This window comes from Grammomys surdaster, unplaced genomic scaffold (genome assembly GCF_004785775.1).
Source record: "Grammomys surdaster isolate TR1022 unplaced genomic scaffold, NIH_TR_1.0 125368, whole genome shotgun sequence".
Taxonomy (NCBI): domain Eukaryota; kingdom Metazoa; phylum Chordata; class Mammalia; order Rodentia; family Muridae; genus Grammomys; species Grammomys surdaster.
The window spans coordinates 1028339-1052255 of NW_021620240.1; the positions used below are offsets into that span (position 1 = coordinate 1028339).

The 23917-nt window shown below is 41.3% G+C and overlaps 1 protein-coding gene, 2 non-coding genes and 1 pseudogene across 3 annotated transcripts in view; all 4 read right to left on the bottom strand.

Moving 5' to 3' along the window:
* LOC114637676 overlaps positions 1–9225 on the bottom strand; it is a 49246-nt pseudogene extending 40021 nt beyond the window's left edge.
* Positions 9226–12306: 3081 nt separating this feature from the next.
* On the bottom strand, positions 12307–12438 carry LOC114637708. Its single transcript, XR_003713781.1, has one exon. It is a non-coding gene; the product is annotated as a small nucleolar RNA SNORA17 (small nucleolar RNA).
* Positions 12439–12622: 184 nt separating this feature from the next.
* On the bottom strand, positions 12623–12755 carry LOC114637705. The gene has a single exon (XR_003713778.1). It is a non-coding gene; the product is annotated as a small nucleolar RNA SNORA17 (small nucleolar RNA).
* A 2646-nt stretch (positions 12756–15401) lies between these two features.
* Positions 15402–23917, bottom strand: part of LOC114637684 (NACHT, LRR and PYD domains-containing protein 1b allele 3-like) — a 54062-nt gene continuing 45546 nt past the window's right edge. Inside the window, exons 13-14 of the mRNA XM_028785954.1 lie at positions 18281–18325; positions 15402–17851 (exon numbers count right to left, since the gene is read on the bottom strand). Of these exons, the coding sequence (XP_028641787.1) occupies positions 17559–17851; positions 18281–18325 (338 nt within the window). The 3' untranslated portion in view covers positions 15402–17558. The remainder of the gene's footprint in view (positions 17852–18280; positions 18326–23917) is intronic.

The following is a 23917-nucleotide window of genomic DNA, read 5'->3' on the forward strand; positions in this document are numbered from 1 at the left end:
TACCAAGATGAACCAGGACATGGAACTTAGTTGGCAATCATAGACCTCAAATAGTTAGGGAGTTTAAAGATGTCAGAGACAAAGAACTCACTGAACTTGAAGAGAATGAACTCAAAGATGGTAGGTGCCCAAGTGATGTTCAATAGAACAAGAACGCAATGCTGAACGGAAGAACAATGATTTAAAAACTGTGATTTGAAAACTGAATTCAAAAGAGATAGGAATATCTAAGGAAACTCAACTGAATCAAGGTCAAATTGAAAAACTCAGCATCACAATTACAAAACTCACGGAAAGTCTTACAGTTGAATGCATCAAGTAGAAGATAGAATATGAAACATAGGAATTAGACCACACAAGTAAGTAATATTTTAAAAATAGATAAAAAACCCAAATGAGAATGTAGGAAGTGTGGAGACACCACAAAATGACAAATCTACTTCTAGGCAAAAGTAAATGGGGGCAGTAGTCTCCCAGGTCAATGCACAGAGCAGATCTTCAACAAGACCATAGAAATCAGGAAACATCCAGTCCTATAGATATAAGAAATACAACCCACCCCCCAAAAAAACCCAACCAAACAAAACCGATAGAAAGGACCAGAAAAGCAACTTCCCATAACATATAGTCAAAACACTACATATACAGAGCATAGAGAAGTTACTGAATGCTGCATGAGAAATATAAACCATGAGACCCAATTTGTATCTGATGGTAAAGTCATCAGACTGATATGAAGCCAGAGAGAGGAAGACAGAGGAATTAATGGATTTCCTAGTATTGGTGAATATGGCCTGTACTTTTCATTTTCTGTAACTAGGCAAGGCTTTCAGATGTGGGGCTGGGAAACCAACCCACCCACAAATCTTTGATCCACAAGCTGTACTCCATGCAAAATATGCTTGAGGGAGTGGCCAGTCAATGAATGTTCTAACTTGACGTTCTAGACACAAGAGGGAGTCCATGCCTACAGGGCCTGGATAGCCAGAAACTGGAAGTTTCATGGCCCAGAGACCTAGGGTAGAACCAATCATGAGTTTTAAGAGTCATAAGCTCTTAAATGTCACATAAAGAAAGTTAAGGAACAGTATATGTTTCTTAAATTAAGATGTATTTTTATAAATAACTGTAAAATTTGAGAATTAGCAATATCTAAAAAAGGAACAATTTCAAGCAATTATAAATCATGAGGTATGTACTGGCTATAGTATACAAGTTGAAAGCTTGATTTTTCAGCATTTCAAACAGAAGCTACAGAATGTAACTCAATCTTTGTGCTGAAACAGGGAGAAACTCAAGAGAATGAACATGTGATCCAATTACATATACTGCTTTCCCATTAGATGAGTTGTCTGTAAATACAGCAAACACATTTTCTATGGGATTCATGCATAAATTTACACAAAATACAAAAGCATGCATAGAGTAAAACTTTAACAACTTGTCTTTTGGATAATGATTATCAAATTTGCTTAAAACTTTTGCCATGCAGTAGGCCAAATATCAGTATCCTTCAATAACCAATTTAATTGCTGTTTGGAATATGGAAAATTTCATTAAGTTCTTTTTCAAAATAATTTTGTGATTCTGACCTACAATTCTGTATTAGCACAGCAACAGCTTCAGAACAGGGTGTTAAAACTTTTTTGGGGGGGGCTGGAGAGATGTCTCAGAGGTTAAGAGCATTGACTGCTCTTCCAGAGGTCCTGAGTTCAATTCCCGGCAACCACATGGTGGCTCACAGTCATCTGTAATGGGATCTGATGCCCTCTTCTGGTGTGTCTGAGGACAGGAACAGTTTACTTATATACAGAAAATAAATAAATCTAAAAAAAAAAAACAACAAACCAAACATTTTTTTGGAGATGAAGAAAGATGAATCCGTATTAATGATCCCTTTTGCCAAAAAACAGTTGTGAGCACATGAGTAGCAGTAACACAAACAGCCAATAATTGATCATAGTCTATATAATGTATCTGTTGATAACCAACAGCTTCCTCTACTTTCTGCAAAGCTATTCATCCTTCATCAGTAAATTGTCAAGGGGAATTAGGATTTGCATCTCCCTTGAGAACATCAAACAGAGGCTTAAGTTCTCTTGTGGTGAAATTAAGGTGAGGTCTTAGCTATTAATATCTCCTAACAACTTTAGAAAATCATTAAAAGTAAACCATTTTTTTTTTTGCATGTATACCGGCAAGCAAGAAGAGGGCACTAGATCCCATTACAGATGGTTGTTAGCCACCATGTGGTTGCTGGGAATTGAACTTTGAACCTCGGGAAGAGCAGTTGGTACTCTTAACCGCTGAGCCATCTCTCCAGTACCAACTATCTTTTCTTATTGGAATTTTCTGTGCCACAGTCTGCTTAGGATATAAATGAGGTCCCAAATATTGAAGAGATATTGCCTTTGAATGTTTTCTGGAGCAACAAGTACTCCCCAAAATTTTAAAGCTCATTGTATGAGAGCAAAGGCTTGCAGTGAAACTCTTTCAGAGAGATCAGCTAATAAAATACCATACAATGAATAACATACACTGAAAGATTCAAACTCTTAACTTCTTGTATTAAAGCAACAACAATTTTTTTATATATAATGTAAGGGTATTAGCCAGTCTTTGAGGCAAAACTTTCTCATGATATCACTTCATGGGCTTTCCAAAATACAAACAAACTCACTGAATACAAACCTCCCACCTTCACCAGGATGTAAAGGAAAGGTATAAAAACAATATTTTTAAATCCATAATAATTCTATGTGCATTTCCTGGAATGGCAGCTGGAGTAGGCAAGTCAGGGTATAATACCCTACAAGCTTCATAAATCTTAAGTTTGAACTTTGTTTTGGATTAATTGAATAACCAATCCCTTGTAGCTGAGTGACAGTATCAGATAAAGGCCAAGTTGAAGGCCAATCATGTCCTTTCTTACTCTTTGAGCAATTCTTTTATTAGCAGGCACAGCTATAATGCCATGGAGGGAAGCAGGCATAATTTAAATTTCTCTAGCATAATCATAACTCCTAGCCCATAAGCTGTCTGTTTTAAATGTCTTTGAGTCTGAGGCTGACCTTTCCTCCTCAAGGAACAAGCAAGGTAATAAGTTCCAGAAAACACCCTTTTTAGGGGCTGGTCAGGATGACTATGACAAAAGGAATGCCACACAATCTTCTGCTGAGCTCACTCTGAGCATTGTCTTAACTCAAATGTAAATCTTCTTAATCTGCACCTATTTCCTGAGGCCTGGCCCAACTATTACCCTTCTTGCACTGAAGACAGATTCTAGGGGAGTGATTCTGCTTTCTGTCTATGGCTCTATTTTTTGGACAGTCTTTCCTAAAATGAACTATACTCCCATACTTAGAGCATCCCTTATCACCTCACTGCTGTGAAAGCATGGCTTGGGCCGTAGTTAGCATTCTCATAAGCCAATTGTGTAACAAAAGGAACTCCTGCCTGAGGGTTTTTAAAATTTTTACCAGCTGCTTTTAGCAACCTATTCACAAATTCAAGAAATGGTTCATCAGGGCTTTGTTTGATCCAAGATAAAACTCTCATTGAGATCTCCTTTCCAATCTTGGGGGGCTAAATTTGCCTCTGCCACTGTATCCAATAAAAGTGGCAGCAGGCTTGTACTGTGCCACAGCTATTTTTTTTTAACACTTTTGTTACTATTGTAATCATCTCCACCTGCTTGATCCCCTCCTCAGCCATAAAATAGGTGAGTCAAAAATATGGAACTCACGATTGAATTGAACTGCCAACTGCATCCAGTGGAACATTGGCAGTTTAACTATAGTTTTAAGTTTTTTTTTTTTTGGTAATATTAGAGTATAACCAAATTTTCAGAAACAAAACCAATTTTTAACAATGCAAACAATCCATTTTCTCTAAAATCAACACCAAGTGCATTACTTTCATGTTACAAAGTTTGGCTGCCAGTTCTTATATATGAATGCATGATAGTGCAGCTTTTAATATCTCATAAAGAGACATTGTTTTAAATCCTATCTTTATACATCTGGTTTCTGAATGACTCTAATCCTGAGTTACCAGTTTTAAGCAAACTTTCTGTTACCAAAGTTGCAAATTTTTAATCATACCCAATAACTTATGGGCCAATAATCTCTAACCAAGACATGCAAAACATATTTATACTTTTAAAACCAGTCAGAAACAAAAATGAAGTAGATGCACATCTTATGTATTTTATACGAACAAAATTTTCTTACTTTTTCTAGCTGTAATTTCAAGAGAAAAGCACCTTGTTACTTGTTGAACCAAATAAACACTGTCACAGAGATTTTTTTTAGAAAAAAACGACTATCAGCTTCCTTATCATAGAAGCCAAAAAGCTGCTGGCCCCTTTAAGAGCAGCTTATGCAGACAGTCAGTTCCTGTTAAGGCTTCTCCAGCTCAGCTTGACTCCTAGCTACAGGTGCAGGGTAACTTACCAGCTTCTGCTGTGCACATTAAGACTGCCTTTTAAACAAGTTAAACTAAACCAAGGGTGGCTAGCTAGCAGATTTTTAACCATTTTTTTTCTTTTGAACATGAAACAAAGAACATCAATCACTCAAACAACAAAACTAAAACAGACAGTTGACACACATGGACAGATTGACAAGCCAAGGACAGACAATAGACAGAGAAAAGCAGAACTAAGGATTTCTCCAGTAGGAGCCAGAGAGAAAGCAGGATGTCTCCTGATTTTCTCCTGTTCCTAGGAGAGCTCTGAAATAGCCTTTTTTTTCTCTTTTGCTGATGCAGCTTGGAGAGAGGACAACTGCTTTTCTGAAACTCTTTCTCTCTCTCATATTCAAGGTCTAACTCTTCATCTTTTTCTCTAGGAGGTGTAGTGGCAGTGCCCTGCTTTCTTAATTTCCCCAATGCCTCCTAACCCAGCTCCTCTCACGTGAGGCAGCTCTTGGGCTGTGGATGAATGCCTATTTAGAATTCTTCTGTCCCATGTTTCACTGTCAACCCCTAGGTGAAGTTGGTGTTGTGTCAACACCTATTCAGCCTAGATTGTATCCACCTTAAACACACTTCCTGCAAACACAGCCTCCAAAACATAACTAGTGCTAGCATCAATGTTGTTCATGGCTTACCAAGTTCGGGATAATCTTCTTTCATTTTCTGTGGACCAAAATGTTGAAACCTATAGCCACCTGTGGCCACAGACAAACTGGGTTCACCTGAAAGGGAGGCTGAAAATGAAAAAAAAAGGGACATAGAGAACCATGAAGCCAAGACAAAGTTTTCTGATCAAGGCTCAATGTTTACTATTCAGCTCTTCTATTTAAAGGGTAAGTCCTACCGAACTCATTCTTTGTTTCAGCTGGAGATGGGTTGGAGAACCCATCCTTTGTTTCAGCTGGATTATGTCTCAAGAGCTCAGCTGGCAGTCTATCCTTCTAACTTCTTGTAGGAAGTTGTACCTGAAGCCAAGGTGGATAACTCCACCTAGCTCCTATTATTAGGACTATTGTGGTAAACAAGGTCTTTCCAGCCTGCTCAAGACTGGGGGCAGAGCACATATTGGTGCCTAGCTCCATCACCATCAGAGAGTCTTCCTCCTGAAGCTGATGGGAGAAGATGCAGAGACTCACAGGCAGACATACAGGCAAAGACACTGCCCTTAATTCCAAGGGCCTGCTGGGAGCAGTGCCATGGCCCAGTAGTGAGACTGCATGTGCAGAATTTCTAGGTGGAGCTTAGGGAACCCTTTAGAAAAGAAAAGAGGATAGGAGATAGAGGGGTTAAGGAGAACAGAAGAACAGCTCATGCAACACAACTAAGCAGGGCTTATAGGGACTCCCAAAGATGGAAGTGGAAGTTATGGGGCCCGCATGCGTATGTGTCTGGTCCTCTGCATACTTGCTGTGGTTGTTTAGTATGGTATTTTCTGGGACTTTTAATAGTGAGAAAGGCAGTGTCTCTTTTTATTGTCTGTTCTTGGAATCTTGTTCTTCCTACTGGGTTGCCTTGGTCAGCCTCAATATGAGGGTTTGTGCCTAGTTTCATTTCATCTTGTTATGCTGTGTTCACTTGATAGTCCTGGGAATCTTAATCCCCTCTGAGAGGAAACGGAGGAGGAATGGATTGAGGGGGAGATGTGGAGGTCTAGGATGGAGTTAGGAATGGAGTCTGAGGAGGCTGTGGCCAGAATGTGTTGTAACAGAGAAGAATAAATCAAAAATAAAATAATAATTAGCCCAATTAATTAATAAATGTGTTTTTACAAAAAAGTTTGTGACTCATGACAGTGAAGGCAAGGCTACAGTTCTTCAACTGTGATCCTTTACCTCTCCAAGCCTTGCTTCTCTTGTCCCCAAGGTGGGATAATAGTAGTCTCTCTCTCAAGGTTGATTGTGAGATAAGTGAAGCCCTGGCATGAGACATGGCATGAGTGGTGTACTCAGGAAACTCCTGACAACCCCTTAGCCACATGAGTGATGAGAAATCCTGTGGAAATGGATTCTCCTGTTTTTCAGTTCCCTGATCTGTAAGCCAAGCTGTGTTCTCATGATTGAAGACAATAGCTTTAGTTCTAAGGCCTTCCTGGGAGCAGTAGTGAGGCCCAACAGTGAGACTTCAGGGGCAGAATTTCTAGGGTGCTGTCTAGGGCTCTCCAGTTCTTGGGGTCTTGCTGTGTACTTTGTCCATGTCTTTGTGTCACCTTAAGTAGCTCAACTCAGTTGGGCAGTGAGTTTAAACTTTAGGCCAGAGATCAACTTGTTACTTCTTGTTTGCTAGTGAGGGGTTGGATTGAGGTTTCCAGTCCTCAGTCATCCCCTCTGATGTTGTAAGATTAGGTAAGTCAGCCTGGAAACTCATTGCCTGGTGGGTTGGGGCTGGAAAAGCTTGGTGAAGAAGTGCATAGGCTCTCCCAGTAAGAAAGGACAGGGAAGAAGCACATCCACAGGGCTTCTGACACTTTGAACTCTTACAGTGATTCTATGAGATGTTGTGAGGGCTAGCATTGTCAATGTCACAGGATCTAGAAGCACTCAGCACAAATGTCCCTGGGAAGATTTGTGAGAGATAGGTTAGGTTAACCGAGGTAGGTCCACCCTATTTGTAGGTGTCACCACTCCTAGTGCTCAAGTCCTGGACTGAATGAAAAGGAAAATTGATCTGAACAGCAGCATTCATCTGTCTCTGTTTCCCAACAAAACACTTGTTACCAGATATGTCAGTCATTCATTCTCTGACCTTTGTGCCCTGATGGACCATTCTCAATCTGTGAGCCTTTACTGAATAAACTGCTTCTGTCACAATAACGTGATAAACTACTAGTACTACTTTAATAGATCTCACTGTGTAGCTCAGGCTGACTGTGAAATGAGGTTCCTCCAGCTCAAGGTGGGGTGGGAAGAATGGACTTTGAAGGAAATATAAGCGTTGTGTGTAGGCAGGACTTTCACAGAGCAGTAGTGGGTGGAGGAGGAGAAAGTCACTCCTTAGGCACTAATTGTTCTAGATTCCAGCCTCATGTTTGTGTTTATGTGCTGTGAGCTTGAACAAGTTAACCTCTCTCTAGAGCTTGTGCACTGGAAAGGGGTGGCTACTTTGATCCTCAAGTAAAGGAGGAGGCAAAGGCATTGTCTGTGCAAGTGCAAATTAATTAAGGGAACTCAGTAGAAGAAACAGGCTGAAGCTGAGATAGGAGCATACCCTTTTCTCAGGTCCACCTCAATAGATAAGACCTTAAAACTTCAGGACTTTCCTGATACCAAGGATCTTCAGTGCCCACTCAGATTCTGAGCTGATCTCTGGGTGCCATTTAGGCTAGACTCATGGGTTCCAGTTTCCGCATCTGTAAATGGAACTTCAGCACGGCAGAGTCTGGAGGATGATTTCTAGCCTGTGACACTTAGCACTCCACCATGCTGCTCTGGCCTTGCATTTGAGTTCCTTGTCCCAATTCTCCATACAGGGGCAGGCTCACATGGGAAGAGCCACATCTATGTGACTCAATGTCCCATCTACAGCTCTCAGGCTAGTTAATCTTTGCTTCTGCACCCAGACTTGTTAGATTTCAATTAACCTCTCCTTTAAGATATGAAAATGTCTCCCAGATTCATGGTCTGAGTTTGGTAGTTTTGAGGAGCTGTCTAGGGTAGTGGGCTGTGTGTGGAAGGCTCTTTCTTCCTCTCTCTCTCTCTCTCTCTCTCTCTCTCTCTCTCTCTCTCTCTCTCCCCCCTTTGTGGGTCTGAGTAAAGAGGAAGAATGTCCTATGGGAAGAAGACAGCAGTTGTGTGTTGGTCAGAGAAGCAGAGGTAGGAGGTGGGGAGAACTGCTGGGGTCCTTCATGCTTACCCTCATACCCTTCTCCATGGTCACATGAGGGACAATGAGGCATTCACAGGTGCTGCTTAGAAAACCTCCTCTGGAACCTAGAAGTTCACACACATCTCCAGGGTCTACTCTGGTCCTCTGTGTGAATCTCTATTCCTTTCTGAGCCTCAGCTCCCCCATGTGTGGCTCTGAGGCTCTGTCCCACAGGGTTGCACACTATAATAAAAGCAGCAATTGCATGGGCTTGTACTTAGAATTATTGAACATTTATTGAGTATCAGACTGTTTAATATTTGACACGGATTATCACTCAACTGCTACAGCCTAAGATAACAACTGTTCATCTTCCCCTTTCCCAGATGGATTCATTGAGGAGGGTTGGAGCTTTAAAGTCTGGACTTGTAACATTGGTGTCAATTATAGCTCTTCTCAAGAGCTGGCTTTACCCCTATACCAACCTTCTCTGCAACAATTGCACACCTAACTCTCCCCACTACAGCTTCAGGGTGCTCCTTCCAGGGGCCTTTAAGTAGTACATGGGAACCTGAGCATGTACTCCAGCAGAACAGAGTGTTCCCTAGAGTTCAGTTAGGGGTTTCTGAAAGCCTTCCTTTTCCAGCCTGACCTGGAGCCTGTGAAATCTTTTGACATGAGGCTACCCTGCCCATAGAATCCTTGGCAGGAGGGCTCAGTGGTGATGAAGGGGTCACAGAGTGATGGGTTGGGATTCTTGGTGTACTTACTTAGCTTAGAGCTCCTCCCTGGTCGGACTCTGTGCTTCATCAGCTCCACATTCATATTTTTCTTTGTTTTGGAGGTGGCGTCCATGTCCATTTGACTCACAGCCCTCTGACTCAGCTCCTTCCCTTGATCCTGAGCCACTTTTGTGTTACTTTTCTGCTTGAGCAGAGATTATTCCATGATGATAGAGCTCTCGGATATATCTTCTCTGAACAGTTTGTGATCTTATTGCTTCAAGACTCTTTTGTTGTTGCAATCTAGAGACCAGTGACTTCTTGTCTCTGCCAGACAGTTTTGTTCTGGGAAAGGATGTTTGATCAGAACTGATAGAGGAGATCTGGTAATAAAAAAAAGCAAACAAACCTGGACAGTGTCAGATGGTCCTTTGATCAGAACAATTGAAAGACAAAAGTCTCTCCTGGGGAATGGGTACTGTGTGTCCAGGTGCAGGGGCTTAGGCTTCTTGGGCAGAAAAGGAAACTCTGGGACAAATGTATTTAATAGTGGACATGTTCTTTATTGTTTCCCAGCTGATTGAGGCCAGGGATGTTCTAGCTGCTACGTTGGCTTTCCTGAAGGCAGGTATGCTTGAGTTATATTGAGTTTTTTTTTTTTTAGCTTGTCTAAGCTTCTTTTTTAGGCTATTAAGGTTATTTATTTCACCCTAACAACATATGAAAGGAATGGGGGATGTGTTTGTTCTTTTCCTGATTGGTTCTTGTGGGAGGGGGATGAAGGAGGTGAAGCTCCATCTTGTGCCTAGGGGTTAAGGGTTTGTATGTTGGTGGTGGGTTTCATGTGCTGCAAAGAGATTTTGTACTTGATCTACTCTCCTGGATCCGTCATGTGATTGCTGCCATTTACTTCTGGAGTAACTTTCAAAAGCAGGTATTAGACAGGAGGCTGTGAAATGTTTAATGAGTTGGAAGATAGGGGATTCAGTAGCCCCTAGCCAGGGCAGCCATTGTCCTAATGTGACCTGAGTAATGGCAGTGATACCACTCAGGAGGAACTCGTGTATAACATTTAAAGGACAGGGAAAAAATGATGTATGAGGATAAGGAGAAATGGAGAGCTCAAGGCAGGAGCCAAGTCAGAGGGCTGTGGTTATCAGTTATCAGCAACTATGCTGAGGTACCCCGTTTTCTTCACTAACTTTGCCTAAATTAGCTCTCTGGGGACCTTGGCTATCCCACACAACCCCTGCAAATAGCATATATGATGTTTAATATATGTCTCATCCATGGTCCTCCCTCTGAATACCTACCTCATCATTCAGAACATGTATTCGTGCAGATTCAGGGCAGACAGGAGGGTGCAGGATAGGCTATGACAGGAGCAGGCACATGAGTCAGACAGGTGAATCCAGCAGTCTATCACCCATCAGAGCTGACCTGCAGACTCTCCAAGCAGAGGCTGGGGCCCTGGGTCCTGGGCCTTGGGCCCTGGGCCCTGGTTTTCAGGACGAGGTCCTGATGTCTGTTACATACTCCATAGTGGAGTGAGGCCAGCCCTTACCTTCCCACAACTAAGTGGTTTGGTGGAATCTGGGTCCCAGTACTTACCCTACTCTTCCAGGGGGCCCACTGGAGTGTGTGTCCTTGAATAAGGCTCCTCAGGTAGGAAACTGTTCTTCAAAAGTGAAAGAGACTCTGGACCCTTATCAGGAAGGCAGGCGACAGAGAACCTGCCCAGATGTAAGTTGAACATTATTCAGGTTACTTCCTGTTAAGTCACTGCAGGTGCCTGGGCTGGAGGAGTCAGGGTGAGAGCTTTTTCCGGGTTTGCAGAAGCCCTGCCTGCCTCAGCACAGGACTCATGTCTGAGCTCAGTTCCCTCCTCTATTAATATGGGACTTGGTTTGCCAACAGGTCCCAGGTCAGCAATAGCTACTGGATTCCCTCCCCGTCCCCCCACCCCGATTTGTGCTCGGATATCTTTGCTTCCTGTCCTTAACTGTTGCCTTCCCAGCCATAGGCTGTTCATTTCAGAAAACGTATCTTAGGCCACAAACCCTGTTTTTTTTTTTTTTTTTTTTTTTTTTGACTCCTGAAGCCTCCTAAATGTCACATTTGGGTTTTGATTCTCACTAACACCATATTCTTTTTCTGTAGGTGATATGTGTGCATTTTCATATGCAAGTGGACTCACATGTGTGGCCTCAGGGCCAGCTGTCTTGCTGTCTATAGGGGTAAGAGTAGGGAAGGAACTCTCTCCTTTCCTTAAGCTGATGCAAGGCAGACAAGTTCAGGGCCACCTCACACCTTCAAGGCCAGTTCACCTTTGCTCCCATATGACTGTCAGCTGTATCATGATCCAAGGCCAGGAGCTGGCCCTTTGCCCAAGTGCTGGAGCAGGGCCAATTCTCCAGCTCTTATGAAGTCAGGGCCAGGATTTCTGTCTCGTTAGATGGTGAGGAAAGATTTGTAGGGGAGAGGAGAGTATCTTTCCCTCATCCCTGCTACCCTATGGGAGACCATGGCAAGTTCAACTTTTCCATACTCATACCCTTAGGTCCTGCACGTCCACAACACTCACAACTTTTAGGGTCTGTTCTCCCTAGAACTCTAGCTGGCTAGGGGCAGATCTAGCTCTCCTGCTCTGATACCCCCAGGGCTTCTTTTCCCATGATGCCCAGGAGAAGGTTGGGGCCATTTCTGCAGAACACTCAGACATCAGTATGTCCCTGGACAGCAGCCCAGACCAGGGATTTCTGCCTGGACTCTGGTGGTAACTGATCCCTGCTGCTGACATATCGTAGATCCTGATGTGAACCCAGAGGCAGCACAGGACAGTACTCCACCAGAATCCCAGGTAGCATCACTGGCTACTCATTATTAGACTGTTCCTTACTACCGTTGAGTCTTTAATTCAGCCTCTCTTCATTGTGCCCACATCCTTATGTTTCTCTTTCTCTTACATTTCTCTGTCACTTACTTGCACCTCTTAGTGGCATGAGTGATTTGAGTATCTGGGGTGGACTCAGGGTTGGTTTCAGGAGTTTGATGCCCTGCCTATGCTTTATGGTTCTGGACAGGAATCATCTTGGGCATGGTTTGTTCCTCATGCTCCCCGTAGACCTGCACAGTGAAGACTGGTGGTCATCTCAGGCTAGCTCCCTGTCCATGTCCCAAGGTGTCAGACTGATGGCTGTCTAGGGCTCACTTTTGACCCTGCCTGGGTTAGCTCTCCATCTGGGCTAGCTCCCAACCCTGGGAGTCCACAGGACTGTTGATTGTCTTAGGATTGCTTTGTTTAGATTGTGTTAAGCTAGTAATCATTCAGATGTCCATAGGTCACAACAGTGAGCCTAAACATAGGCTCTAGCAACTCTGCCACCTACTGATGCACATGTGACACAGCAGCCATACCTTCAACACCTCTAGGGGCAAGCATTGTGGAAATCTTTTCCTGGGACAACATGATTGATACAGAATGGCAATGTCCAGGCCCTATGGTGGCAGACTGGTAGTTGTCTAGGGCTAGCTCCCCACCTGGTCAAGCTCCCCACCTGGACTAACTCCCAACCTTGGGAGTCCACAGGACTTATGATTGTCTTTGGTTTGCGTTGTTCAGGTTTGTTAATCCACTAATCATTCAGATGTCCATAGGTCACAACACTGAGCCTAGACAACTGATCCTCTCAACCCTGCAACCTACCGATGCACATGTGACACAGCAGCTATAACTACAACAACTCTAGGGGTAGATTTTGTGTGAATCTTTCCCTGGGACAACATGATTGATAGAGAATGGCAATGTCCAGTGTGGGTGGTGCCATTCCTGAGTAGGTGGTCCTTGGTGCATGCAGTCCTGGTGTTTATCTCAGCAACAGAAAGCAAATTAAGACACATCCTGTGTTGCAAGAAATTTCCCTCCAAGATGAAGATTTCAGCTTACACAGAATTGTTATACATCAGTGAGAGACAGTCGGAGCCATCTTTTAAGAGATCTGAGAGGTTTGTTCTTTTGCTTTCCTCTATCCTTAATTTTACTTTATCAAAAAATTTCTCATAAGTATAGTTTAATCTTTCAGACCAACACAACTCACAGAAACAATCCATAGGAAATCATCTTTCCCTATACCCTCGGCAGCATTTATGTAGTATATTATGACAGGCCATTCTGGCTGTTCTGAGACACTTTGGTTGTTTATATAAGAATGGCCTCCATAAACTCATATATTTGAATGTTTGTCCCTAGTTGGCGCAGCTGTTTGGAAAGGATTAGAAGGAGTGTCCTTGTTGGAGGTGTGCAACACTGGGGCAATCTTTAAGAATTGAAAAAACTGCACAGTTCCTAATGTCTCTGTCTCTGCCTCATGCTTGTGGTTCAGGATGCAAGCACTCAGCAACAGTCCCAGCACCATGCTTGCTTGTCTCCTGCTATGCTCCTAGCCTTGATGATCATGGATTCCAACCATGAGCCCTAGATTACAGCCTTTTAATTTCTTATGGTCCATTTGTCAATTTGCCTCATTTCCCTGATGACTAGAGTCCTTTTCAGAAAGGCCTCCCCTGTGCTGCTCCATGAAGTGTCCCCCTCCTTCCCACAGGCAGTTTCAAGTTCAGGTCTGTGTTAATGTCCTTGGTGCACTTGGAGCTGAGTGCTCTGCAGGGTGAGAGGTCAGTCTTCCACATGTCGGGTATGTGTGGCACCACTTGGTAACAAGGTTTCTCTTGGTGGTTGAATAGTTCTGTGGCCAATGAGTATTTATTGCTTATCATTTTACTTCAGAACAAACCCTTTATTTTATCATGTAAAATATATTCGTCTAAATCATTTTTATTCAATAGAATGTCTTGTTAAGATTTTCAAGAAAACACTAAAATAAGGTAATTTATCATAAAACATCATGGTTTGATTTATAATCTTGGTCTGTTTTGAGGTTTAGTTCCCAAAGTCTGAAGATCACACACCATTCTACATGTACTTTGTAAAATAATTTCTGACTTCTCTTGGACAGTTTAGACTTAAGACCAAAACAGAAACAATAAATAAAATTAAAGTTCATAAGTTTAAATAATCTGATATGTTTTAAGTGACACTTGATAATACACATTTTTATACTTAGTCTGTATCTATATTTTGTGCATACTCTCATTTTCAAGTACTCAAATATTTGTTGATCAACTGTTGTGTGACTTATCTGGGGAGATGTAAAATTAGCATCTGCCCCTAACTTCTAGACTTTTCACAGCACAAAGAATGACTCATTAAGCTCATCTTAAGGAATAGAAATGAATCTATTAGAGATAACTCATGGAAAAATAGAAGACCACAGACATTTGCGGGAATCCCTTTCTTGAAATGGTCCCACTTACTCTCTCACCAAACTCTTTATCCTTTTGCTCTCTGTCTCAGAATTGATGTAAACCTCGGTTCATAGTGTCACCTTGTGTGAGAGCAACAGAAGTGACACCAAGCTCACTCTTCTACTTAATAGTTTTATGTACAATCTGTTCTTGTCTTTATCAGGGGTTCTGCTGGTTTGGACACTGTCCATTTTGAGAAGTATAGCTTGTTTTGGTGCAGTCTGGCATGTGGGACAGCCGAATGCAGGCTGCAAAAGGGAGGTGATGAGAATTCAGAAGTCTGGTCTCTTTTCATCAGTTTATACATTGCCCAAACTAATCAAGAGGGAAGCACTGATCACTGGTTAAAGCAAACCAGACTTCCAGGGTGGCCATGCCAGGCAATGCCACCATGAATCTATTGCAACTCCTAGCACTAGACCCTATGGACAAGTGTATAGGATCAAGAATGACACAGTGATGAACAGTGATAAAGACATTGTTGGGCTGGATGGTGTTGGCACATGTCATCAATCCTTGCACTTGTGCAGCAGAGGCAAGTGGATCTCTGTGAGTTCAAGGCCAGCCTGGTCTACAAAGTGAGTTCTTGGACAGTCATGACTACACACTAAAAAATTGTCTCAAAAAGGCTGGAAAAAATGAAAACAGAAAAAGAAATTGATGGCAGTTTCCTTGGATTTGTTGCCAGTATGGTTTTGGAAGATGTCATAGTTTGTGAATAGAAATTACAATGGTGGAAGGATAAAAACTTAGATCATATTTTACTAAATGGAAAGAATATAATAATGCTGGTCCCTCAGGGAGAAGAGCATAAGGTATGACTGGATTTCCTTGACTTTCTCTAGATTTTGACTTTTTTCAAGTATTTAATGTTTAAAAACAACAATAACAACAACAAACACAAAAATCAAAACAAACCAAACACAAAAACCTTTTCCCCAGCAGATGCCCTGTAAGCAGATAGTTGCCATTTATCATCTTTTAAACATAAGTTTTCCTTTATGTAGGACATTTCAAAATGAACCCTTAATCATCTGAAAGTTCTGTTTCAAGAAATTTATTGTTATAATTGGGTTTAGTTATCATTAACACAACATGTAAACATGTCAATACACTTCTTTCAGTATAGAAAGTGTATTTCTTTCAAATTATTGGTTTATGTTAGATGTACATGTACTTTAAAGTCTCCATTTCTAAATATTTATTATCCCTTTGAACTTATTAAAAGATCCAGCACTTTCTGAAGTTTCAGATGTCTCTTGCTGGCACCACATCATTGTTTGTATTGAGGAGACACCAACAGTGCAGGCTATAGATCACATCCTTAGACACAGAGCCCAGAGAAAGAATAATAATATTTGTTGCAAGAAAATTTAATACTGAGATATTCTATTCACTAGTACTCTTTTATATGCAAATGTCCATTATCTGACTGAAGCAACAGGCCAAACCAAATTCTAGGCAGCTTGTCCTCTGGAGGAGCCAAGTTGAGAACCTTGGTTATAGAGGCTGTTTCAGTGCAGATTTGCTGTTGACCACAGAAAGTCTGTTTTTGTCAGGGCTTGTGTCTCAGCCCATCCTAACCAAATTAGTATGGAGACATGGGTCAGACAGAGTACTTAGTGACCTTGCATTGCAGTAAGAAGATAAAGAAAGTGATGGGAACTTATTTTAATATCAATAATTCATTAAATCAAATATATTTCCTTTAAGATGCTCATTGTATAAAAAGTATATTAACTACTGATATTTTAGTATTTTTACTTATTTACAAATAAGCTGTCACACATGTTTAAGAACCTTGATTGACATTCCAATGTCTCATGTCTGTCATACAGATTTAAGAATCTTGTATGACAGCCCAGTGTGTCATATCTGCCATATACATTTAAAAATCTTGGCTTTATTTGTCATTGCCTTATTCATTTAGTTTATTTCTATATTCTACATAAAATCAATATCACAGAAATGAAGCTCAGAAGTTGGAATTATTCAATAAAACCATGGAGCATTCTGAGTAAGACATCTGGGCTGAGTAAGAGCAGGAGTTAGAATGAGGAAAATACTGTATTCAAAAAGATAAGGAGAAGCAGGGTGCAGAGATCCCCACAGCAGAGCTAGTGTGACCAGAGTCAAGAAGAAAAGATGGGAAACACTAAGAAGCTGGCCAACTGTTCTGTCCATGGGCATGGCAGAGAAAGATGCAGAAACATAATACAGAGAGAAAACTGGGTAACCTGGGGTAAGAGACTGGTAGGGCTGTGTTCCAAGCCAAGAACATAGCATTGTAAGCCTCAAGTCCAACTATGAGTTTTGGTGAGATAATTCCTCTGGGAGATGAGTAAGCAGTGGAGAGGATTCCCATTTTGTCTTTCTCTTATAAAGATTTAAAAAAAAATGTGTGTGTGATTGAATGTGCATCTGTGTATGGGTAACTATTAAGTACAAAATAAGATGTTGAATCTGTGGACATGGTGTTACACAGTTGTGAGATACCTGAAGTGGTGGCTGAGAGTAGGAATTCTGACCGTTTCCAAGAGCAGCTCTTAACCACTGAGCCTTCTGTTCAGTCATCTGGTCTACCATCACACATCAGTTTCTTAAACTGCAATTTACACCTTCATATGGGATAATGCAACTAAATGTGAGGCTTGCAAATTCATCACAAGAACAGAAGACGTGTGCATATGAACTGTTCAAGATTAATTCACAATGTGCACTGAATCTGAGGTGTTTCTGGCAGTGAGTCCCGTGCTGCATCATGTGACTTATTTACACCTCTGTTTCTGAGCACACAGCATGAGTTTAAAAAGCCCCATTCCTTTCCTATTCATAAGATACTTTCTATGGAGAACTATCATTGCTTTGCTTCCATTTTCAAAATCCCCATCCTGCTTGAATAATGGTGGGTCAGGTTGGCTTGAGTCTGGCCACTCTGATTATCAGAGCTGGCTGGACAATGGACAAATAAACTTACTGGCCCCACTGGGTGTTTTTTTAGATGCTAAACTCACATAACCATCTGGCTAGAGAAGCCAAGGGGGAATGTCTGGATCCCCAGGAGGTGTCTTGGAAACAGTGCCATCAGAAAGGAAACTCACATGGCTACTGGTTACAGATGGAGAAATTAAGGAGCAAAGGAAGTTCAAGCAGAGCCAGGACTCTAAGGAGAGTGCTCACCCTTCAACTACTAAGATGTCAGGATCCCAAAGAAACCCTGCCTGACTTCTCAAGGAGGTCCATGATCAGGTGAGGATGGGTCTCCTTCAGAGCTTGGTAGAATTGGTCTTTGCAGGCTTGACTCCAGGACCGGCTGAAGCTGAAGAGCTTCCTCATCTTGTCTTGGTTTGTGGTCTCAGCCCTCACTGCCTCATAGGAATCTTCGCTCAGCACCAGGCTGTGAAGCTTGTCCAATAGAGGATCCACTGATGTCACTCGGGCTACCAGTTGCTCCCGATGCTTGTCCACAAAGTGTAGCAAGGAAGGAGCATCTAAGGGTAAAGGTGAGAAAGGCATTGAACAAGGAAATGCTCCTTTGGGGTCTCTGATTGGCTGCTGACTTCCTGCTCTTTTCCTGAAACTGTTCTTTTCTTTTACACCCCTGGCTCCCCTCTTCCTCTGGAAGGCCATTAAAAGAATAGAATTACCTCTTTGAGGCCAGGTATCAGGGTGACACTCTGCATAACCAAGAGAATAGTTTCTTGGTGGGGTATTCAATTTGGAGTGAGTAGAGGTATTGTCACCATGCTAAGCAGCAAAAGACATGAGAGGAACTCTACTCTGGTTATGGGCCTTTCCTATATTCTGTTGAGGTTTGTAAACTGTGACTCCATCCTTATTCTCCGTGCTTTTCTTAAGAATCAGATGATGTACTACCAGAATAGTACTGGCTTCTCTAGCTTCTTATAGTTTTTACTAACCTTTGGAGGCTGGAGCAATCCTGGGCAGTGCAGGTCTGAGGTCTCCTGGAAGTAAAGAGAGATGAAGCATCTGTAATGATGTCCATATCAACACTCAGTGCATTCTGTGAAACTCTTACCCATGCCTGAGACTTTGAGAATGAACTACATCCATTTTGATACAATTGGAAGGTGAACATTCCCTCAGTTATTGAGTGGATCTTAGGCCTAGTCTATCATCATAGTGAGAATAGACCTGAAAATGAACAATTGACACTTCTACCACATGATCTCAGACTCAATTTTATCCTTGAATGAATATCTTGTTGACAGTAATCAAGTCCCTTGGTAGATGGCTTAAATCATTTAGGTAAAAAATAAAAATCTTTTTGTCCTCGTTTTGTACACTCACAAACAGGAAACTTGTGTTCTAGATTTGATGGTAGAATTAAGGTGAAGCAATACAGAGCACAGGGGGAATAGCAAATGAATTTCATCCACAAGTGAAGGAGATTAATAAACTGCAGCTCAGGAATAAGCCTCAAGTTCCCTACATCCACTGTGCTCTAACAGTTTAGGGAAGTCCGCTCAAGGACCCCATTTGTGGTATTGAAAAACTCTGGTTCCATTTGTATGCAAGGAAGATGATATAGGCTACAGTCAACTTTTGGTGGACCGTCTTGGTACATCCTGAGCTGTAGCTAAACTGGAGCCTTTAATGAAGAAAGCGACATTGCTCATGAATTTTAAAACCAAGATGTAAGACTTGGGATACAAGTGACCCATGGTTATAATCTTACAATACTGAATACTCTCCCATATGGAAAGGAATAGATCTTAATGAGGCCTAAAGGACAGAATTAAGAAAAATATGTAGAGGCTGGGTATGGTGCCACACATTTTTACTCCTAGCACATTGGAGGTTGAGGCAAGCAGATCTCTGTGATTTCAAAGACTGAGGTTGTTACACAGAGAAACACTGTGTAGAACTACCCACCTGTGCCCCAAAAATACAGGGAAAAGGTTGGCTTAATATAAAGCAAAATTAGCATCCTTGATCCTATCAGCTAAGTGTCACACTAAGAGATGTGCATAAATAATATTTAACTTTTCCAAACATCTTACCAGTTACTCATTCTCCTCTTCAGTTATAGGTGAGGAAGTTCAGGCTCATGTGTTAAGTCATTCTCTCAGACTGCCTGATGAGTAAGTGCTGGGGTGAGATTCCCAACCTGGCCTGATGCTAGGACAGGTAAGTTTTCCCCCTGTGACTTACTCAAGTGAAGAAGGAGCCAGGACTATTCTTTGGTCTCATGTTCAGTTTTTTTTTTTAGCATCTCAGGAGCAGGAACCATTATTGTTTGGCAGCTGACAAGTACTGATCCTCCCCAGAGGCACTGAGTAGAGGAGAGGAGCTTGGTATTGGTATTGTAAGTGTGGGTGGGGTAGACTAGAACTGTATGTTACTGCGCTTGAGAAACGTCACCATTTTAACTTGTCTATGTAATCTTGAAAGCATGGATGAGTTAAAAATCTCAAACAAACAAACAAACAAACAAACCCAAAATGCTGGACAGAAAACCTAACCATGGAAATGAAAGATGTCTACAAGAAAAACTATCAGACATTCATTAATGTAATAAATTGAGGAAGATCTAGAAGATGGAGAGACACCACTGCTATGCTCAATGTTTAAAAGAATCAATATTGTGAAAATAGCCAGCCTACTTGAAGAACTCTACACATTCAGTGCAGTTCCAATTAAGGTTCCAAGGACCCTCTTTGCAGACAGATGAAGAAAAGTTCTGGGATAAATGTGGGACTACTAGAGATGAAGCATGGCTAAGACATTCCTGAACAAAAGAATTGTGTGGAAAGCGTCATCACACCTCATTTCTCATTAATATTACAGCAATAGTACAAATATCATCATGGTGCTGGCAGAAAACAGCCACATAGTTTAATTGAATTGAATAGAGGACTGAGATAGAAGTCCACACAAGCACTTCTGTGTGGACACTGATGAAGAAGGCAAAAATATACTCTGGACAAAAGACATCCTGTTCAACAAATGGTACTAGGAAACCTAGATGGTAAAATATGGACAAATAAACCTATGTGCCTATATGTTGCCTTTAAAAATTCAATTGCAAACTATCTAAAACTTCAATGTAAAACTCAACCCTGCCTTTTGGCTGGGGCAGACTCCTAGCTAGTCTTCTCCTGTGAAGACTTCATATCCTGACCCGTCCTAGAGTAACCACCGCACTCAGGGCAGCAGGGTTTCAGGATCCCAGAGGAAGCCTGAGTCATAGGAGCTCTTCTACCCAGGATCTCAGGATCACAGGATCACAGAGACTCCTGGACCAATGAGGAGTCCTGACACAAGCAAGGTAACTGGAAAGACAGGCTCCAGTCAGAGACAGTGAGTGCAGGTAGCACTAGAGATAACCAGATGGCAAAAGGCAAGCACACGAACATAATCAACAGAAACCAAGGTTACCTGGCATCATCAGAGCCCAGTTCTCCCACCATAGCAAGTCCTGGACACCCCATCACACCGGAAAAACAGGATTCAGATTTAAAATCACTTCCCATGATGATGGTAGAGGACTTTAAGAGGGACATAAATAACTCCCTTAAAGACATACAGAAGAACACAGGTAAACAGGTAGAAGAACTTAAAGAGGAAACACAGGAATTGCAAGAAAACACAACCAAACAAGTGAAGGAATTAAAACCATCCAGGATCTAAAAATGGAAATCAAAACAATAAAGAAATCTCAAAGGGAGACTACTCCGGAGATAGAAAACTTTATGAAGAGATCAGGAGTCATAGATGCAAGCATCACCAACAGAATACAAGAGATAGAAGAAAGACTCTCATGTGCAGAAGATACTATGGAAAATATTGACACAACTGTCAAAGAAAATGCAAAATGCAAAACGCTCCTAACCCAAAACATCCACGAAATCTAGGACACAATGAGAAGACCAAACCTAAGGATGATAGGTAAAGATGAGAGTGAAAATTCCCAAATTAAAGGGCCAGTAAATATCTTCAACAAAATTATAGAAGGAAACTTTCCTAACCTAAAGAGAGAGATGCCCATAAACGTACAAGAAGCCTGCCAAACTCCAAAGAGACTCAACCAGAAAAGAAATTCCTCCTGTCATATAATAATCAAAACATCAAATGCACAAAACAAAGAAAAGATACTAAAAGCAGTAAGGGAAAAAGGTCAAGTAACATATAAAGGAATTACGCCAGACTTCTCACCAGAGACTGTGAAAGCCAGGAGATAGACTGATGTCATATAGACCCTAAAAGAAAACAAATGCCAGCCCAGACTACTATACCCAGCAAAACTCTCAATCACTATAGATGAAAAACCAAGATATTCCATGATAAAACCAAATTTACACAATATATTTCTAAAAATCTAGCCCTACAAAGGATAATAGATGGAAAACTCCAACACAAGGAGGGAAACTACAACCTAGAAGGAGCAAGAAAGTAATCTTCCAACAAACCCAAAAGAAGATAGCTACACAAACATAACTCCACCTGTAATAACAAAAATAAGAAGAAGCAACAATCATTTTTCCTTAATCTTCTTAACATCAATGGACTCAATTGCCCAATAAAAATGTAATCCACTATATAAACAACTCAAAGAAAAAATCCATATGATCATCTCACTAGATGCTAAGAAAGCTGCTGGGGGCCAAGACGCCCTTCTGCCTGAGAGCAAATGTCACTTAAGCAAACAGCCTGAGTTAAGGAATACTTTATTGCCCTTCTGCCTAGGAGCAAATGTCAGTTAAGTAAACAGCCTGAGTTAAGGAATAGTTTATTGCCCTTCTGCCAGGGAAAAATTATTAATCAGATAAGCAACTCGAACTGAGAAATGTTTTAATTGCCTTCTTACTTGTGAGAAAATATTTAGATAAGTATTTTGGGCTAGGAATTCTTGTGGGCTTAGAGAACTTTGCAATTACAGGATGACCCTGGACCCTGACTGCTAGATGACCTTCCTGCCTGCCTGCCTTTATAACAGAAACCCGAACAATAAAGTTTAAGCACTTGATCAGACATTCAGACTTGTGCTTCTTCCTTGTGCCTCTTGTCCCATCTTTCTCCCTCCCCTTCCCTAGGGTCTCGTCGAATCCCCGCGGGCTGGGGCAGAAAGCATTTGACAAAATTCAACATCCTCTTCATGGTAAAAGTCTTGGAAAGATCAAGAATTCAAGTCCTATACCTAAACATAGTAAAAGCAATATACAGCAAGCCAGTAGCTAACATCAAACTAAATGGAGAGAAAAATTGAAGCAATTCCACTAAAATCAGGGACAAGACAAGGCTGCCCACTCTCTTTGCACCTATTCAATATAGTACTGGAAGTCCTAGCCAGAGCAATTAGACAACTAAAGCAAGTCAAAGGGATACAAATAGGAAAGGAAGAAGTGAAAATATCGCTACTTGCAGATGATATGATAGTATACTTAAGTGACCTCGAAATTTACACCAGAGAACTCCTAAACCTGATAAACATCTACAGCAAAGTGGCTGGATATAAATTTAATTCAAACAAATCAGTAGCCGTCCTCTATTCGAAGGATAAACAGGCTGAGAAAGAAATTAGGGAAATTACATCCTTCACAATAGTCACAAATAATATAATATATCTTGATGTGAATCTAACCAAGCAAGTGAAAGATCTGTTTGACAAGAATTCTAAGTCTCTGAAGAAAGAAATTGAATAAGATCTCAGAAGATGGAAAGATCTCCCATGCTCATGGATTGGCAGGATTAATATATTTAAAATAACCATCTTGCCAAACCAATCTATAGATTTAATGCAAACCCTATCAAAATCCCAATTCCATTCTCCATAGAGATAGAAAGAGCAATTTACAAATTCATTTGGAATAACAAAAAAAACCCCAGGATAGGGAGAACTATTCTCAACAACAACAACAACAACAACAACAACAACAACAAAGAACTTCTGGGGGAATCACCATCCCCAACCTCAAGCTGTACTACAGAGCAATTGAGATTAAAACTGCATGGTATTGGTAAAGAGACAGACAAGTTGATCAATGGAATAGAATTGAAGATCCAGAAATGAACCCACACACCTATGACCACTTGATCTTTTACAAAGGAGCTAAAACTGTCCAGTGGAAAAAAGACAGCATTTCAACAAATGATGCTGGTTCAATTGGAGGTCAGTATGTAGAAGAAGGCAAATCAATCCATTCTTAGCTCCTTGTACAAAGCTCAAGCCCAAGTGGACAAAGGACCTTCACATAGAACCAGATACACTGAAACTAATAGAAGGTGGGGAAGAGCCTCAAATACTTGGGCACAGGGGAAAAATTTCTGACACAACATTAATGGCTTATTTTCTGAGATCAAGAATTGACAAATGTGACCTCATAAAATTGCAAAGCATCTGTAAGGCAAAGGACACTGTCAATAGGACAAAATGGCAATCAACAGATTGGAAAAAGATCTTTACAAATTCGACATCCAATAGAGGGCTAATATCCAATATATACAAAGAACTCAAGAAATTAGACCCGAGTTGACCAAATATCCCTATTAAAAATGGGGTACAGAGCTAAACAAAAATTCTCAACTGTGGAAAC